This window comes from Cryptomeria japonica, chromosome 5, assembly GCF_030272615.1.
Source record: "Cryptomeria japonica chromosome 5, Sugi_1.0, whole genome shotgun sequence".
In the NCBI taxonomy this organism is placed as follows: Eukaryota; Viridiplantae; Streptophyta; class Pinopsida; order Cupressales; family Cupressaceae; genus Cryptomeria; species Cryptomeria japonica.
This window is the reverse complement of record NC_081409.1, coordinates 842,224,183-842,244,345: the sequence shown is the minus strand read 5'-3', so window position 1 is coordinate 842,244,345 and position 20,163 is coordinate 842,224,183. Positions and strand designations below refer to the sequence as shown.

The following is a 20,163-nucleotide window of genomic DNA, read 5'->3' as shown; positions in this document are numbered from 1 at the left end:
TAACTCATCATAATCTTAAACGATATTCATTTAACGAACTTGAATTGGGGAAGTAAACAAATCGACCACCTTTATCGAATGCCCATTCAACGATTTTAAATGATATTCTCTATTAATCACCAATGTCTTTCATCAAATGCGTGGAGGGAACTGCAACATGGTTGATCGAACAAGACTCTCCAGCTTTGCAATATCGCCTTAGTGTTGAGTCTTCGACTGATACCGCCAGAAATGGATTTCCTTGTTAAATATGCCCAATAATGTTTTATGCACTACATCGAGTTCTACAAGACGACCCATTTAGTGTAATCCAATATCTATAATTGAATGCCTTCTTTTACATTCATCAATTTAATAAATGAATTGTTGTCGTGTCTATAAAGATAAACGAGCAGAGAAAAACATATAAGCAAATAAACTAAAGCGAAAAACAAACAGAAGATAAACATACTTAACATGAGTTTAACTTGGTTCACCAATAAATGGCTACATCCACCAAAAAGTAGGGAATAACTTCATTAATAAAATCTGCAATACATGGGCTGCACACAAACTATTATATAATCATATTCAGCTATGAAATGAACAGTTGGGAGAAGGCGAAAGGTCATGTGACCGTTGAGCTTCATATACCCAACAATCTCCCCAGTGAAATCCAACTGACACATCCATGCACTGTGGCATCCCCTGCTCTCTATTTCGATCCTTACGAAACCAGATCTATGGAAGTTTTTAACTTCACCAGACTTTGTTCCAACACACTGTGAATGAGCCTTCTCCAAACTAAATCAGAGTTGAAAAAATCGTCTCTTATTACTTTACCCAGCACAAACACACCCATTAATTTATACTCAGGAACAAAAATTCCAACAGGTGCCAAACACTCTCCATCAAAGGCTCCTATTCATGTGTTCCCCCGTAACAGAACATCATAAAAACTATCATCGTCAAAAATAGAAACTCCAAAATGATACCCTACAGGCACCAACTTCACCAAATCATTACAAACATTAAGTAACACCTTCACACACTCTAGCCACATCATCTGCATGTGTTCATCCATATCACTGCCATGTCCATGCATCTGCCCATCCACGCTATCAAATGATGGTAGGTACAGAATGACCTGCTCATGGGTGACCCACATTCTCCCCGCAACGCACAGAACCGTTACATTGTCAAAATCATTGAGCTCTAACAGACCCGTTATATAAAATGGTCCACTCGGCCAAAAACTGCTACAAATTCCCCTATCGTCAAGTCTGTCAGGGCAGTTTTAACAGCCAGGTAGATGATACCATAGGCTAGTCGAAGACACATTTTAAAGAGACTAGACAAATTCCGCATGTAAAACAAAGAATAGGCAATTTTTGACAGCAAACAAATATCATAACCACTCTCTAAAGGATTAGATTTACTAGCCCGCTCACAAGCACGACTTTGAGAAAGGTTTCTCTGCCTCAACTCTACCGATTCTAGGCTGCTACTTTTTCTCGATGGGCGTTGCTTCCAAACTGGTATCTGACAATTTGTGCAATCATTCTCCATTTTCCGTGTGGGAGGACATGGAGAGCCCACCACGGCTTCTGTGCTCGCAAGGGTTGTCGTTGACATTTGATGGTTGTTATATGGCTGCCTCCTCCAATAACCAGTAGAAATAGAGTCTCGCAACGAAGGCTTCTTTTTCATTTGATGAGTGTTCCGCCCAAAAGTTGGCTACGGTGCAATTTGAACCCGCGATGGTTCACCTCTGATTCTGGGCAAAAAGACCGGATCATCCAAGGAACTTTTAACCGAACTCTTGGGGCATTGATTATCGTCAAAAATAACGGGTATAGAATCAACATCGGCCTGTTTGTGGGCAAAGAGACACCAGTTGTTATCACACCACAGATTTTCCTCATTAACAACGGCTGCAACTTCCTCTAGTCTCACAATTTCTTCCACCCCTCTATGCGTCATTTCTTGAATGCTCTCCTTGAATTAAGCATACGATGAGTAAACAACCTCGACACTGATCTGAACTGAAACCTGAAGCTTTTCTTTACCAGCGATTTTGTCGTCGCCCACATCGACTACCTCTCTGCCTTGAAGCTTATTCTGCGACATGGAAGGAACCAATATTCCCCCCTCTATTTTCTCTCGCGCTTCCTTAATTTCAACAAGCACATGCTCACATAGGGGTTTAACCATAGAGAACTTAGGAGCCACAACAATAATTGCTCTCACTGTAAGGACCCGCTTGACATGTACACACGGAGGTCGTCCGTAGGCTAAAAGAGTTGGTCTGAGGCCCTTAGATGACCTTAGCGTGAGCTTTGAAGCCATGCCCATGTGATAGGTCGCCATTTCGAATCTCGCAATAAAAAAAGATTAAGGCTTCTTCACGCATTCATAACCAAAACATGGAACTTCAAGCACATCCTTCTTAACCAGCAACCTGGAGCAGTTTTAAAAAGAACAAAGGACCTTTTCGGATTCCTGAGATGTTGAGACTTCTCCCCACGAGTCTTGGGGCAGGAAATGTTTTTCCTCTGCTCTTCCTCCTTCATGCAGCTCTCCTCAACTTGAGGCTGCTCAGTATTAGTGGTAGCGGGGAGCCCCGAAATGATGCTCACCTCCCTCAAACTACCCACGCTGCCATCGCCTCCCAATTTACCATACATGTGAACAAACCCACTAGACACCTCTGCTTCCCAACGCTCAATAAATTCATGATTTTTTAAGACTTCCTCCACCCGGACCTGCAATTCTAGAAGGACGTTCTTCTCAGACTCCTTTGAATCTGTCACAAAAACGTGCAAATGCTTCCTGTTATTCTGCTCATAATCCTTGTCGACACTAATCAATATCCATCCAATCAGGTTGGTGAACTATATCTCCCTTCTCTCCTTGTGACGCCTAAAATCGCTTGGAGTGATGCCCATTATCCTCAGCTCCCGTTAATGGTCGCTTCTGCTTCAAACTAGAAAACTATCATTTATCTTGTACTACGTCATCCAAATCCATAGGCTCGTAGTCTTCATGGGAGTGCCTCATTATTTTTGCCAAGACCATGCCATCTGCAAAGCTCTCCGAAGCCACAACTTCTCCCAAGCTTCCTTGCCTTGCTACCTCACTACAATCTACACCTCCTCATCGTGGGAGTCAACAACAGATTCAACTTGGGTTTCCGATGGCATACACTCTTCCTCCCGCAATCTCTTGAGTTCATCGTTTTCAACAACCACCTCTTTTCTAGCATCTTTCCGCTCACAAATTCTAGCGTCTATACAGGGACTATCTCTAATTCCAACTGAGGCATCACGGCATTCAACCTTCACCACACAAATACCAACAATTTCCCGGTCATTAACATTTTGGCCAATAAGTGCCAAAGCTGGCTCAAGAGGAGACCAAATAAGAATCCCAACATCCTTCTCTTTCAATGGATTCTCCTCTTCATCTGAGTTGTCCTCCTTCTTCCAAGCATCCCACCAATGTATGCGATGCTTGAAGCATAACCATAATAGTTATGAATTTTACCTTCTCCTTCTTCCTCCATCTCTGCTCAAGCCAACATGGCTCTGATACCAATTGTAAAGATAAACGAGAAAAAAAAATTATAAACAAATACACTAAAGTGAAAAACAAACATAAGATAATCACATAACACAACTAACACAAGTTTAACGTGGTTCACCAATAAATGGCTACATCCGCCAGAAAGTAGGGAATAACTTCATTAATCAAATATGCAATACATGGCCTGCACATAGCTATTATATAATCATATTCAGCTATGAAATGAATAGTTGGGAGAAGGCAAAAGGTCATGTGACCGTTGGGCTTCATATACCCAACAAGGTCTACCACATTCATTTAATGTTACTTGTTGGATCGTTGATGAATTGCATTTGAACTTTCCCTTTAAATAAAACATTGATTGTAGCAAAGCCAAGTTCCTTGAATCCAGTAACTCCTTTCACACTATGTAACATCATAAAGGATCAATCTTAAATATTTATCATTCTGCAACCACCTTCATTCAATACACATCGACCATTATTTGAGTCTTTCATTATACCAGTATCGATCACAACACAAGACATTAACGGGTGTTGGCCACATGCATGAATTGCATCGTTAGACGATTTCATTAGTATCCCTCACATTGTCAAGTTCACCACTTTTATAGAATATCATTCAGTTAATCATTGTTGGGCTTTATCGAATTTGGACATTATATGTGCCACGTTAAATGTTTCTTTATAGACCAATTTACTCATCATGTTGAACGTGATGCGAGGATACGTCGCACAATGCAAGGGTGGCATCATCATCCTTAAAGAACTTGTGATGCATTGATTTGGTAACCTTATCACATGACGCACCTCCCTCATTCATTCATTTCTTCATTCGCCGTGGGACCTCTTCGTTGATTGATTGTTCAATGCGTGACGAGCGCAACACTATCACGTAAGCGCAAAGGCTTTGCGAGGCATATGTAAAATTCATGATATGCATGAGAGCAATGTACAATGAGTGCATGACAACGATGCATAGAGGTAATGCATGATGACTAAGCGTAGTAAGTGCAATGCAACATGTGAAAGCGATGCACAATAACAACGTGTGATGGTGATTCACAACGAAAATGCGTGACAATGATGTGTGATGACAACATGTGAAAGCGATGCGCAACGACAATGCAAGACATATCTGTTTTCATGCCTTAGTCAAAAATTAAATTTTTCTTTTCAATTTTTTTTATTTTTTAATTTTTTTTTTGTACTTAAAATTTTTTGGGTTTTTTAAATTTTAAGAGCCGCTAACTCTAAACTAAACTAAACAACAACACCCTAAAACAACAATATTTACAAAGTAAAGAGAGGGTCCCCATTTTTAATGGGGTGATGTGTGATTTGGTCATAACAAAATTTTATATAAAAATTCTCTTAATTAACACCTTTATCATTAATATTTATTACATATATAAAATCAGTTCTATAATATTATAAATTGTTATAAAAAAAATTGCATATAGAACCTCACTTCATTAATAAATTTCACCATAAAAATTTAACACACAATAAGTATTTATGGTGAAAGGTGTTAATCAAGACAACTTCTACACACAAAATTTTGTAATGATTGACCACACACAAAATAAAATTTCATAATCTTTCCTTCTCCTTAAAAATGGAGCAATGAAGACCTTTATATATTGAAAGGTTTTCAATTGTCAAAAGTTGACTTTGATAATGGAAACTGTATATGGTGAAAATGGATAACAATAATAACGATATTGAAAGGCTAAATGAATTCAACCACAAAACCCTAGCCTAACAACAACAAAGATCCACCATAACATATGAAGATTACCTAAGACAATGCAAATCAAATGAAATCACAAAGATTATACCATCACTTGTCCAATAGGGTTTGGATCTCCATTCTTCCTATCTCCATTGATCTTGTTTGATGTATTTGCTCTCAGATTTTATGTGCACAAGAGCTCAACAAAGAACGGAATGTGGTTGCCAGTAGGATCGCATATGCCAAGTAGTCAATTGATCAAGTAGTTAGAATGATTGATTAGGGTTTGATAATGAAGGAAGTGTCTCCTTATATAGAAGACACTATATGAAATGGAGGGATAAGATTGAGAGGTGTAAAAGGAGGTCGGCTATGATTAGAGGGTAGGCAAAAGAAATAATAAAATAATAAATGGGTAGGTAGTGTATGAATTAAGAGATGAATGACATGTGTCATGGGTAGAAAAGGTTAATGAATTAATTAAATAAATAAAGATTTATTTAATTAATAGAAGAAGTGGGATCAATTAAATAAATAAGATATTTATTTAATTTAGGAAAAGAATAATTTAAATAAATAAATGTATTTATTTAAATGAGAAATAAGGCTAGAAGAGGATAAATGAATTAATTAAATAAATAAATAAAATATTTATTTAATTAGACTGGACAATTTTGGGTGTCTACAGAAACAATTGTATCTTATCGGTTGTACCCCATGTGACTTTGAAGAACAATAGTTAAGAATAATTTCTATGGTTGAATTAGTGTCAAATCTCCCTCGATTAACACCTTTTACCACACCTTTTACCATTAGTATTTATAACATACTAAGTATTTATGGTGAAAGGTGTTAGTAAAGATAACTCTTATACAAAAAAAATAATAATAAGTGTTCTCACGTGTAAATGAAATTTCAACATTTCTTTCTCACTATTAAAAGTTTAGTAGTTAAAGACCTACTCATATTGAATAGTTGCCAATTGCCTAAATTTTTCTTTAACAATCTAAATATGTACACCCTATAGTTTGAACTCATGTGATTTTGACATTAACAGCTAAGACTGTTTTTATGATTGAACTTGTGTACAAAGGCTAAATTGGTTAACACAATTGACCATCAATATTTATTCCATAATATTTTTTTATGGTGAAAGGTATTAATCTAGAGAGCTTATATATACAAACTTTTGTAATGAGTGTTCTCATAGGTGAAAGATATTTCAACAATATTTTTCTTCCCATTAAAATCTAGTCAAGACTGGGCTATATACAATAGTTGCCAAGTGGCAAAAATTTATTTTGACAATGTAAACAATTGCACCCTATAGCTATAACTCAAGTGATTTTAACATTAATAGTTTAGATCATTTCTATGGTTGAAATTTTGTACCAAAGCTCCCCTAATTAACACCTTTCACCAAAAATATTTTTTGTGTAATAAATATTTATGGTGAATGGTGTTAATCAAGAGAGCTAAAGAAAATTTGACATTTTCCCTTTCTATTATAAATGTCATCAATTATCTAAATTTGACTAGTCAATGTAAATAGTTAAACCCTATTGTTGTACCTCATGTGATTTTGAAATTAATAGTTAAGATCATTTCTATGATTGAATTTGTGTACCAAAGTTCCCTTCATTAACACCTTTAACCACAAATATTTATGGTGAAAGCTATTAATGAAGAGCAGTTTTGAACACATACTTTTGTAATGAGTACTCTCACTTAAAATATAAATTCTACATATTCCTTCTTATTAAGAACTGAGCAATCAACACCTACCTACATTCAATAGTTGTCAATTGCCTCAATAAATATCCATGGTGAAAGGTGTTACTCCTGAGGGATTTTATACACAATTATTTGAAATGAGTATTCTCACACACAAAAGAAAATTCCAGATCTTTTCCTTCTCATTAAAACTTGAGCAATCAAGACTTACCTATATTTGATAATTATCAATTAACTCAATAAATATTTATAGTGAAAGTTGTTTATCAAGAGGACTTTTATACATAATTATTTGTAATGAGTGTTCTCACAACTTAAGAAAATTCAAGACTTTTTTTCTTTCTCATTAAAAATTGAGCAATCAAGACATGCCTATATTTGATAGTTTTCAATTACCTCAATAAATAGTTATGGTGAAAGGTGTTAATCAAGAAGACTTTTATACACAATAATTAGAAATGGCATGTTGTCACACACAAAACAAAATTCCATATTTTTTCCTTCTCATTAAAAATTGAACAATCAAGACCTACCTATATTTAATAGTTGTCAATTACCTCGATAAACATTTATGGTAAAAGGTGTTAATCAAAAGACTTTCTATACACAAACTATTGTAATGAATATTCTCCACACAAGAAAATACTAATTTTTCCCTTCCCATTACAAACTGAACAATCAAGACCCACCTATATTTAAAAGTTTTCAATGGTCTAAAATTGAATTTGATAATGTAAATAATAACTACAGCTTATAATCCTACCTCATATGATTTTTATGTTAATAATTAAGACATGGTTGAACTTGTGTACAAAAGCTCTCTTGATTAAGACCTGTCACCATAAATATTTATCAGACGGACAGACATTACCTTGCGGAACATGCTGAGCTCTGGTAGAACGATGACCATTCAAATGAGGGCATGTCTATTCTAGCTCCAAAACAACAGTACGGATTGATTAACACACGTGTTATTCACACATTTTACATCATTGATTTTACAATAAATAGATGTATGAAAGGTCCGTTTTGGAGCCAGAATAGCTGCGGCCTTCAAATGATCACACAAACTAGCGGTAACAATGCTACCAACAGACATTATCCCATATGTTAATAAATAGATGAAGCTTTGTTCCATAGTTTGTAGGCGAACGTGTCGGTGTGATGTGATTTTGTGCTTGTGACGGGTAAATTTACAGCAGTTACCTTACGCTAATAAAATGGTGCTTGACAAGGATAAGGCCGTACTGGAATAGAACATTGGGATTACATAATTTCAGTTGTGGTTAAATTGGCTTCAAAATAGTATGAAAATTCAATAACACAAAGGTTAGTAAAAAATTATAGATTGTTGATAGTATGAAAAGTCAATAACATGAAGGTTAGCTGTGGTTTTGATTTTTCCAAACTTTTTGAAAAAATCAATAACACAATCGATTTTGAAGCTTCCCACTGCCTAGGTGCTTCATTACATATTCCACTCTATATGTACAAGCTTATATATATTTAAATTTTGAGAAGGATATTTTTGGGTGTATTTTATATATATTATAAAGTTAAATATATATAAGCTAGTAGCAATCCTACTGCAACATGGATAATATTAAATAAGTCAATAAATATTTACTTAATATTTTATTTTTAAATATAATTAAACTGATATATAAAATATTCTTTCATTATAATGATTTTCAATAACCATAATTTTACTCTGTTGGTAAACAGATTTGTCACTTTGAAATCTTTTACTATGTGCCCAATGGAGGAGTGACAAAAAGCTCCCAATAGTTGGAGAGATCGTTTTGTGGGACATGATCTTCCTCTGCATTTGAGAGGAGCAGCTCCCTCGTATGATAGGTGTATTTGTATTTTTTAGGATAATTAACCTTGCGAATGAAAACAAAAAATTACTACAAATGGATTTAGAAGGAATCCTCACAAGCATACGATTGCCACTTGGATTCCATTGACTTTTAAACCTGTCACTATCAACTCTAGACTACACACGAGGAGAGAGTGATACAACACATTTAACTTGCATAATGTATATATATTTTTGAGATACCAAAGAAACTAGTAACGTTATATGACCATTGTCTTCATGAAACTAGGAAACTAATTTGCAAGCTTGCTATTGCAATATCATACGACAATCACATAACATCAAGCAAATGAACACTTAACAATCATAGGAACACTCCCAATTTGCCTTGTATTAAAAAATGATGAAATAATACAATCCAAAATTTTCAGCTGTCCCAAAATCATAAAATCCAAAAAGTCCTTTCTTCATCTATGTTTCTAACATTTATAGTGTCTCAAAATAACTACCTTGTAACTAACTGACTCTAAGTTAGCAACTAACTCATTTCTGCACAAATTACAATAAGGTAATAACTAGTACATTTATGTGCGAAAATAGTCAACCTATTAACCTTGACTCTATGCTATGGAAAATCAACAATAAACTAAAGACTAACCACGTATCACACTACAAAATAAAATATACAATGATGTGAACATGGTATGGCTTTTCGATATCCCAAAAAGCATGCTAATTGACTATTTTCTTCTATTGAATTGGTACTTTGGCTTTGAATAACTTGTATGCTTTGGGCACATCCACCATGAACTTGTACCTGGGAATGATCACATTATCCATTTTTAGTTTAACAATTGCTTGATTATCTTGAATATTGACCAAATCCTGAAAATATGAAGACATATCACAAGCTTCTAAGGCAACTGAAACAACACTGAGTCTCTTCATCTTATTTGCATCTGACACCTGTACATCTGTTAACTCAGAATTAATTTTGTCATGAAACTTGGTTAAGAGCAGTTGCTTGTCCATTTGCTGAAATTGCTCTTTTATCGATACATCACTAATGATATTCATTGTATCTTCTTTAATCTTCATCTTTATCTGTTTAGATGCTATCAAGAGTTTTTGGTATTCATCCAAGCATTGCTTGATATTCTCGATTTTCCAACTTATACTTCTGCACCATGTATGTGGCTGATTTTCTTCTTAATGAGAGAAGACCTTCTTAGCAATGAGTACATTCATGTCCGTTTTTGCCATCTTTTGGAATTCCTGTAAGGTATCTTGCCAAGACATCTCTTGCTCTTTAGCAATCTTCAATTTTGCTGCAATTTCCTGTTCATGTGCATCCAACTTAGCGTGAATGTCTTTGGCCTTCTCAATAAAACCTTGTGCTTCGGATTTCATTTAATTAATCCAATCTTCTAGCATTCTACTATGTTTCCTGCATTTGTGTATATCTTCCATTACCTTTTTCTCAATGATTCCTCCAGTGTGTGTCAACATAGAAGTTGAAGCTGATTCCAATTGTGTATCTAAAGAATACACAATAGATTTGTTGTAGGATGAAAGAACTTGAATTTGCTGCTTAAGTTGATCCTTTGTTTCCTTATCTCTATTTGCTTTATCGATAAGGATAGCTGCTAAAATCTGAAAATTATGAACAACTCCCTCATGTGTTGTAGGACCAAGATCCAGCCATGTCATACTAAAATCAACCTCATTAGCTTCATTTATATCTTTTTCAACAATTGGCTGAGCTATTTCAACACATAAGTTTCCTGAGGATGGATTAATCCCCAATCTGGATGCAACTTTAGTTTTCTTGGATTTAGCTGTCCTGTGAAGTACATTCGCGACTACATCAAAACTAGGAGTTACCAGCTGGACATTTCTCTTTTTATTCTGTAAACTCTGCTGTAACCAGAATGATGAGGATGATGGCAATGATTCTTGATTGTTCACATATGCAGAGGTTAAAGATGCTAAATTATTTGGGAAGGGTGGAGATTGAATTTCAGCTTGAGCATCGTTTATTTCGACTTCCTCATGAATAGCAAAATCATCCTGTTGGGGTGAAGAAATAATGATAGTTGGTGAAATTGAAGGAAATTGCTGACTTTCAATATTGGGAGGATGTTGGGGTGAAGGGATTTCCAATTCATCTTCAAGTTCTTGAACAAGATTCACTGTTTTTCCCTTTGTCTTTGATCTCTTCTTTTTCATGACAGAGCTGACTTCACATGCCTTGGAAAGATCCTTTCCTTCTTCTAGAACTTCTCCATCGTCACCTCCTTTGGAAACATTTTGGTGTGAACCCATCTCTGGATTAGATCTTTGCAAATTAGTTGGAATGGAAGAATTTCCCTGTGTCCCATATCTATCCTTCGAGGAATTGGCTCTATTTGAAGGTCTAGTTACTGTAGACTCAATCCTCTTGCCTTTAACCCATTCAAAAGTTCTTCGAACCACATAAGCTGATCTTTCTTGAATACTCCTTATTTCTAGAATTGACAAATTGATGGATGAAAGTGAAAGAAGCTGAATCTTTTCAAAGTAGAAACCATCAATCAAATCAGATTCATCATCTTCAATGCCATTTACATTTATTTCAATTCTATAATCAATTATCTGCTTAATAGAAAATCTCATCCAGTCTCTTTTCTGCACTTCAAAATCATCTTCGCAGTCTTGCCAAAAATCTTCCATATCAGGAAAGTGTTCAAATCCAGCACTGAGCTCTAACTCTCTTGTAGCATATCCTTTGCTATCAAAGGGAAATCTCATCTCATAAGGATACAGGTGAATCTTTGCTATAGACCTCTCGATACTCAGTGCATCTAAATGGCTCTCACAGCTATAATAACCAAGTCCAATGGGAAAAGAAATGATACCCTTTCTTTTATTCCGGCAAATTTTGTTGACTTGTGCAATCTGTTGGCAAACTTCGATGAGAACTAACTTATCTTCAATAAACCTTGGCAACATGAGAGGGCAGCCATCATAGCCGCCTATCCGAATGTATGTGAACCTCAGAAACTGTATAAAATAACTACCAAATTTATGAATCAATGCTGCTGCTTCTGAGGATATTCTAAGTCCAATATTTCCCTATAGTTCTCTTACTGTCAACATAATGAAAGCATCATTAATCCTCCTAAAGTGATGATAACTTTCCTCCAGCTGCAATTGTGGATGATAATTGTAGATTTGGGTCATATCATCATAAATGCCTTCAACTTTTAATCCTAGCCATTTCTTCATCCCAGCAATAGCATAGAAGAGGTACGATGTCATGTAGAAGTTATGATTGTCCTTTAGTTTGAGTAACTGATCGCAAAGATTATCGCTGATAATCTCAGCCCAATTAATGAATTGTATGCCCTCACATATGATATTAATGAATAAGAACATCCATCCTTCCAAGTCAATTGAGTCTTCATTTCCCGTGACCCGATTCAAGAAAATCACCATATTAGCGATATCTTCCATCAGCAGAGACTTGTGAATTATTTTGGGAAGCTGTGTTTTTCCTTTCCTTGGCCTTGCTAACCATTTTCTAGCTATGCTATTCAAGCACTGGGTTTCATTGTCAATAAAATAACTTTCGGCATAGTCCTTGTTTACCTCTGTGAACTGATCTCTGAAAGGTAACCTGAAAGTTATAGCAATGGAAACTGGATCAAGTTTGGCGACTATGCTACCTTCTGCCATCCTAATTTCTTTTGTCTCTGGATTAAATGCTTTCATGCATTCCAGACCTAACTCCGGACATTGCACCGATGTGGGATATCCTACTATGTGAGCTAGTCCACTGTCTAATAATCTCTGAGTTGTCAAAGTCTTATCTTCCCGTTCCATTGTTTTCTAGAAGTCTGCAAGATTTACATTTCCCAACTTGGTATCTCCAATATGTGAATGTGAACATTTAAGAATGGGAGCATAATCGGGGCTATGGAATTTATATTTCATTATGCCAAAACTAAAATAATACCCACACAACACTAAAATAGGATTGATAACTTTGTCAAAACATTTCATGTGTTTTCTCCATATGTTGAAAGCCTTCTGATATAAGGACATTTCCCATTGCAACATAAATCTTGTTTTGACTATTCGCCTCAACTTTCACCCTGATTTGTGGTATCTGGCTACTGGAGTGGTTGCATCAACAAAATATGACATAAATTATCTCTGCGACTTGACTGAAAATCCATATCATGTCTTTAAAACGCATTTGAGATAACGTCCTGGAGTGATTGATTTCTTCTTATTGTTGGCATGGAGGATGCTGGAAATAGTCATGAAAATAAAACATATTATTATTATGCCAAGAGACCACATGACTTTGGGGAATTCTATCAATCATTTCATGGCCTGAGACCACGTGACTATGAGGGATTTTGCCAAATAGTTAACGTGTTGTATCTATGCTTCCAGCATTACGCACCATCACCACAAGCATGGCATTCTTTGAAAACATTTTGCCAAATAGTTCATGTGCGTTGAATCTATGCTTCCAGCATTGCCTTCAAACTCACTAACACAGCTTGCATGCATTGTCTGTGCTCTTCGAATCCTCAGGTGATACCCAGCAATGATCACATTTCATGAGCCCACATTTCTTTGAGGAATTCTATCAAACTTTTCACGTGCGCTATCTATGCTCTCCCTATGGCATTTAATGAGCCCACATTTCTTTGAGGAAATCTGTCAACCAGCAATCATCGCATTTCATGAGATATCATTTCTTTGAGGAATTCTATCAAACTTTTCACGTGTGTGGTCTATGCTTTAGCAATTGATACCTTCCATTTTGATTTGCCAGTGTGCTCTATTCATTAAGTATCGAATATTGGTCCTTCTTATCGAACTACATATCCACAGTGTGGATATCAGCTTGCTCTCACAACATGCATATCAGCTTTTGCTTATTGAAGGGTGCCCCATCTTTAGGACCAATCAGGCTCAGTTCGGCTCAGGATGAGAGATGAGGGGCCAGTAGCCATATCGCATTGAAATTGAGGTAGGTACAAACAAATTTCAATCATGAAATACTATATTTCACTCTTAATAATCATAACTCTCGCAACAAGATTTGGAGTTGATGTATTAGCCTGAGAAGTGATGGGTTGACCACCATTCGAGCGATCACCATTACAGATAGAAAGGATGTTTTCAACGGTTGTGGAATTCGGCCTTACACCTACTAATTACATTACCTTGAAAGATTTGAAAGTGACGCCCTCCTAAATGGACAAGGTTAGTCTATGATAAACAACACAAGAAAACCAGAAAATCGTTAGTGTTAGTTAATCAAAAACTAATCTAAAAAGGCATATCAAGAGAGACACTAAGAGCATGCTAATATATCTAATAAACAAAACAAAGATTATGAGGCATCTCCAACTGCCTCTTAGCATGGCCTTAGCTCCTTCTCCCTTGTTCCTCTCCTCTCCAAGTTCCAAAATAGTGTAGCTCTCAGCAACTTTTTGCACTATGGATGCTTATGGAGGATTGAGATTGTAGTATTGTTCTAAATGTAAAATAAAGAAGCTAATATACTAGATGATTTAAAATGATTGATTTTAACCCAAAATGATAAGATTTTAGTTGATTATGCTAAAATGCTCTCTTAATATGCCTATAGCTTAAATGCATACAAGTTTTCAGGATCTGGATTATGAAGGAATGAGCTCTATTTATAGGAAAAATGGAGCAATGAATGGTTGAGATTGAGCAATCTCAATAAGGGTCAAGATTGAATGATTTCAAATCCATGTGAGGGCTTTCAACCCAATCCTAGGATGACAAGTGTCAATGTGAGATAGGTTGTGAGGAGAGGGAATAAGCATTTAATGCTTCACATGACCTTGGGAGTTAAAGTCAAGGTTGGTTGAATAAATAAACTCTTTATTCAAAGAATAAAGCTTTTATCCAATGGATAAACTCTTGTGCAAATGTGAAAAGGATAAATATGGTCAAAACAATAAATGTTTTAGGGAGACAAGTTTGAAATAACCATAAATGGTTATGTAAGAGCCATAAATGGTCATGTAAGAGCCATTAGTGGTCTTGGAAGACTTTGGGGGTTAATTTGTTGAACACACAAAGCATTAAATGTTTTTCAAAGACTTTGGAGTCTTTGAGAAGTGACTCCATTTTGCTTAGGAATGTGACAATAATTAGGGGATGGATTAGGCTAATTAGGAAGGGGTTAGAAGAATCTAGAAGGGGATTAGATTTTGCAAGTGGATTTGGTGGGTGAGGGAAAATAGGATTTTATTAAAATAAAAATTCATTTATTTCAATAAATGTGTGCAAGTTGCATTTGTAGGAAAATGCAAGTGGGGGGGGTGTTTTAAAATGATTTGAATAAATGTTAATTTATTTAAAAAAGGAAAAGGGGGATTTTAATTAAATAAATAGATTTTATTTATTTAATTGATTGTGAATTTGGTTTAATGAATTAATTAAAATAATTTGAATAATTTATTTAATTAATAGGAGAATGTTTGGAGATGAATTAATTAAATATTTATTTAATTAATTGATGGCTAGTGGATTTTTAGTCAAATAAATATAAAATATTCATTTAATTAAAATGGACAGATTTGTGTGACTATATTTGCCCCTCTTTGAGACGGTGCGGTTTATCGCGTCGTTTCAAAGAAAGAAAAATTGGTGTGAAGAAATGCCCCATAAAATGTAAATTTAATGGGTGGTATGCCCCCTCGAGAGATGGGCCGAAAAATTTCAAAAAATCGGGCGATCTCTCGAAAAAGAATGAAAATTGGCAGGGTGGTAGAAGAAAAGAAATTAGCCATACGGGTGAGAAATAGAAGAAAACGGAGGAAAAATGGAGAAATGGGGGGCTCGGAAAGTTCACGGGGACCACGGCGATGAGCGGGGAGAAGTTACGGTGACGGCAAAGGGTATAAATGGGGTGAGAGGGGTGAAAATAGGATCATTTGTGACCGCGACCAGTGTGAAATGAGAGCTCTGATAGGGATATTTGGAGGAGCAAGGAGTTGTTTAGGATGCCGATACCGATAGCCGAGCACAGATTCGAGCGAGTCCGATGGTTCCAGCGCCCAGATGACTACGGACCAGTGATACGCAAATTTGAATTTTTAATTTTTAGGATTTTTTGGTACCTTTTTAGCTGAGTCCAAGTCGGGTCGGAGCAAGAGCACTGGAACTATGGTTTTGGCGCGTTTGCTCCATTAACTAGCACTATTGGACCCTTGTTTGAGTGCTTTTGATGTTATCTAGCGCTATGGTATGCAAGTTTAGGCGCTATTGATGAATAAGCGCTATTGAAGGCTTATTTGAGCATTTTTGAACTGAAGTAGCGCTACTAAGTAGTTGTTTCAGCGCATTTGTAGTTTTAGTGTTATAGGATAGCTGATTGAGCGCTTTGGTTAGGGTTGTAGCGCTATTGTTGGGATACTAGCGCTTTTGCTGGTAAAATAGCACTTTTGCTTTAGGATAAAGATATGCCCCAGTTTGGATGAAGGGAACTCCGGATGCCAATGATGGGTGGATTGGCGAGGTGAAGTGGGAGTTGTTTTGAACCATAGCAGCCTGTTGAGACTTAGGTCATTTGTTAGGATAAATGCCCGTTGAAGTCTAGGTGGCCATGATTGCTTACTTGTTGAGACCCGAAGATACTTGATCAAAATATCTGATGATAGTCTAGGTTTAAACTTAAGAAAGTTTGAAAATAAAACAACTGATGGTGATTTGATGAATGTCCATGTGCAGAAGAAGCTACGCGTGTTGTAGTTACATGAGCGCCATCCCGCAACACAGGAGTTGCGGGATCGATTGACAGAGGCGGAGATCGATTGTATTGCCTTGACGGGACTATATGAGGTGATGCACATGCCCGTGATTCGTATGAATCACGGTTTGATCACAGCACTGGCAGAGCGGTGGCACAGCGAGATGTGCACCTTCCATCTGGCTCAGGGGGAGATGACAGTGACCTTGGAGGATGTGTGGCGCATCCTATGGATTCCGATTTGAGGGGAGCTGGTCACATATGATAGATCCTGGGGGACTCTTGCAATTCAGAGGATTTTTCATGAGTATGTGCTTATTGACGATGGCTCCATTGCGTGGGAGGATATAGCGGCATTATATGAGCCGCTGCCAGTAGTTTTAGCAGGGATCGTGGGAGGACTACTCTGTTTAGACAGGCGATCACATGGGTTGGCTGTGGGGTGGAGACAGGTGATCGAGATGATGGTTACCAAGGGGACCCGATTTGCGTGGGGGCCGTGTGTGCTAGCGCACATGTACCAGGAGCTCCATGAGGTGGTTTACCAGGAGAGGGTTTCCCTAGTAGTGGGCATGACGCTGCTACATATTTGGGCTTGGGAGCACCTACCAGTGACTCAACCGGTGAGTCTGAGATTCTGGGCGATAGACCAGCCGTACATGTTTATGTATAGCGATATGATGAGCCAGCCCTACCTGAGGAAGTTAGAGTGGTGGCGGCAAGCACTGGATGATTTAGATATAGTTATATGGCAGCCATACTTGGAGTGTGAGGCATGGGATGATGACGCAAAGGCACTGCCTTACATATTTATGACTCAATTCCTCATCGGGAGGACCTCATACCATGTAGAGAGACAGGTGCCTAGGAGAGTGCTGAGGCAGTTTGGATGGCAGTAGGGACTGCCCAGCGAATCAGGAGAGTATGCTCGGGTGATTAGGGAGAGGTATGCATGGGGTCTAGTGCTACCATATGATTAGGCACTGGTAGAGTTCCGGACACTACAGGCGAGACCATGGGATATACGACCGAGGGTCATGGATGCAGGTGTGACAGATGAGTACACGCAGTACCGGGCAGCGCACCCAATCCTACGGATATCAGATCTAGCCGAGCCGATCCTAGATTTTGAGGATGAGAGGGGATGGAGACAGAGGAGAGGAGGAGGTTGAGGACCCAAGGTAGGTGGAGGAGATGGAGGAGGGGGTGGAGGAGGAGGTGGAGGAGTAGGAGGAGGAGGAGGAGGAGGAGGAGGAGGAGTAGGTGGGTTGGGGTTGCGGAGTCAACGGAGAGGGAGAGGTGGACTTCCTCTATAGATATCATAGGGACCATTAATACAGGGAGGAGTTCAGCTGAGTGGGAGGGGGATGGAGAGAGAGATCCTAATGGACAGAGGGGAGGGCACTACTGGAGAGGGTGATACAGGTGAGGCAGCGATGGACGCCGAGGAGGGAGCCACTGGAGATCTGCGGGATCACATGATAACACACTTGCAGACCCGGATAGAGGATTTGGAGGAAGAGGTGATAGCTAGGGATGTGCAGCTATTTGCACGGGAGTCAGAGCTAGCGGTGGTGCTGCAGGAGAGGGATAGTGCAGTGGAGAGATTGGCCAAGCTGCAGGAGAGAGTACGGATGGGAGTAGGAGCACAGGGTCCTACAGGGGAGGTGATGAGGGAGATGCGGTGAGCACAGGAAGAGATAGACTACTAGTGGGGTTTATATGAGTAGGTTGTGCCAGTTAGCCAGCGAGCTCTTAGCTATTCTCAGATGCGGTAGGCTAGGTCAGAGCAATCGCAGACGATGCAGAGCAGTGGGGGTGTGATGGGTCCTCTACGGTGGGAGAGATCAGGGGATGCAGGAGGGAGTGGTGGTTCGATGAGGCCTCCACGGAGAGATGGATCAGGTGGTGCAGGCACCAGTGGGAGAGCAGGTGGTGATGGTGGTGGTGGTACAACATCTGGCCAGAGTGGCATTTGAGAGAGCATTTTTGCATATATGTATTGTATCATTGTTTATTTGGATTGTACCTTGGATGGCTCTTGGGAGCCGATTTTGTAGACTTCATTGTACTCTGATATATGAGATGTATATATGAGGAGATCCCATATTGTGATGATATGCATTTGATGTTTATGGATGTTTATGCAGGATGATGAGTTTATTGCTTAGATAGATATGTGTACATGTATGCATTTGATGAGATGTTTCGTATATGCATGTTTTTATGATGATTTATGATGTTGGATACTGACATATGAATGCAGGTTTATATATGTGTGATTTGTTTTTGATTTTTGATGTAATGTTTGATGTATGTAATGCCATGATGAGGATATATGTTTATGATGATGTATGAACAGGATTTTGGTGTTTCCTATGCAATGATAATTTATGCGACGATGTTAATGCAATGGTTGAATGATTGATTTTATGTATGGATATGCATCTAGATATTGTTAGATGAATGTAATATGGATAAACAAAATGTAAAGTACAAATGTTTATATGATAATGCCTAAACGAATGCATATGTACAATGGATATATATAATGGGATGAACCAATGTTTGGAAAACAAATGGATTGATGTTTCTAAATGCTTAAATATGATTTAAGTAAAAATGATAGTGTGACGATACTATAACTTATGGTTTTAATAACTGCACCGTAATGCAATTAAAAAAGGATAATGAATGCAATGTGAATGAATCTTAAAATGAGCATAATAAGATACTTTAATAAATGGATGAATGAATGCACTTTTTGATTAAATGAATGTATGCAATAATAAATGATAAAGGATGATGAAATGATGATGGATATTTGACACTAAATGAATGCATAGTAAATGACTTAAAAACACAATCAAAGACAATTTGATCCCATGAATGAATCTAATTATGTATGATTAATGCAATGATGCAAATGATTAATGAAAACTAATGTCAAACATGAATTATATGCAATATTAAGTTAAAAATGACATGAATGGACTTAATGAAAGATGCACCTAAATGCGATGATGATATGACCATGAGGAATACAAGGTTTTTAAGACTTTGTATGATGCATTGATGATGTATCAAGTACTTGGTCATGATTGTATCCAAGGCCAGCTTTTAATGGTCACTTTTGCATGTAAAGCCTACATATGCATGAATGGATGGGTGATACGCAACGGAATGCAAGATATAAACAAATGAGATGGAATGACGATCCATAGTGCTTGATTTTCATCATTGAGCTTTTAAAATGTTGGAAGAGAATACAAGCATCTTGACATAATGATTCAAGATGACCTGAGTATTTCTTTCATGGATTTTATATAGCAAGTTAATACAAACGACTTGATATAAGGGTCAAGTCGACCAGAGTATTGCTTGTGGAACAGACAAGGATTATCTCCTTTCATGCATGACTTGGATCGTCCTCCTTGATCTTAGGTTGATCATATCCTGAGACAAGTGCATACCATACTAAGAAATAAAACCTTTATCCAATTTGGATGAGGAGGAACTA

General features: G+C 37.4%; 1 protein-coding gene across 1 annotated transcript; it reads right to left on the bottom strand.

Annotated features, from left to right (window-relative positions):
- Window positions 1–1,983: 1,983 nt before the first annotated feature.
- Window positions 1,984–2,349, bottom strand: LOC131042038 (20 kDa chaperonin, chloroplastic-like). The gene has a single exon (XM_057975333.1). The coding sequence runs from the start codon at window positions 2,347–2,349 to the stop codon at window positions 1,984–1,986; it is 366 nt and encodes a 121-aa protein (XP_057831316.1).
- Between the last annotated feature and the right edge of the window lie 17,814 nt (window positions 2,350–20,163).

Coding starts and splice junctions, on each gene's coding strand:
- LOC131042038 (XM_057975333.1), bottom strand. CDS start 2,349: ATGGCGACCTATCACATGGGCATGGCTTCAAAGCTCACGCTAAGGTCA.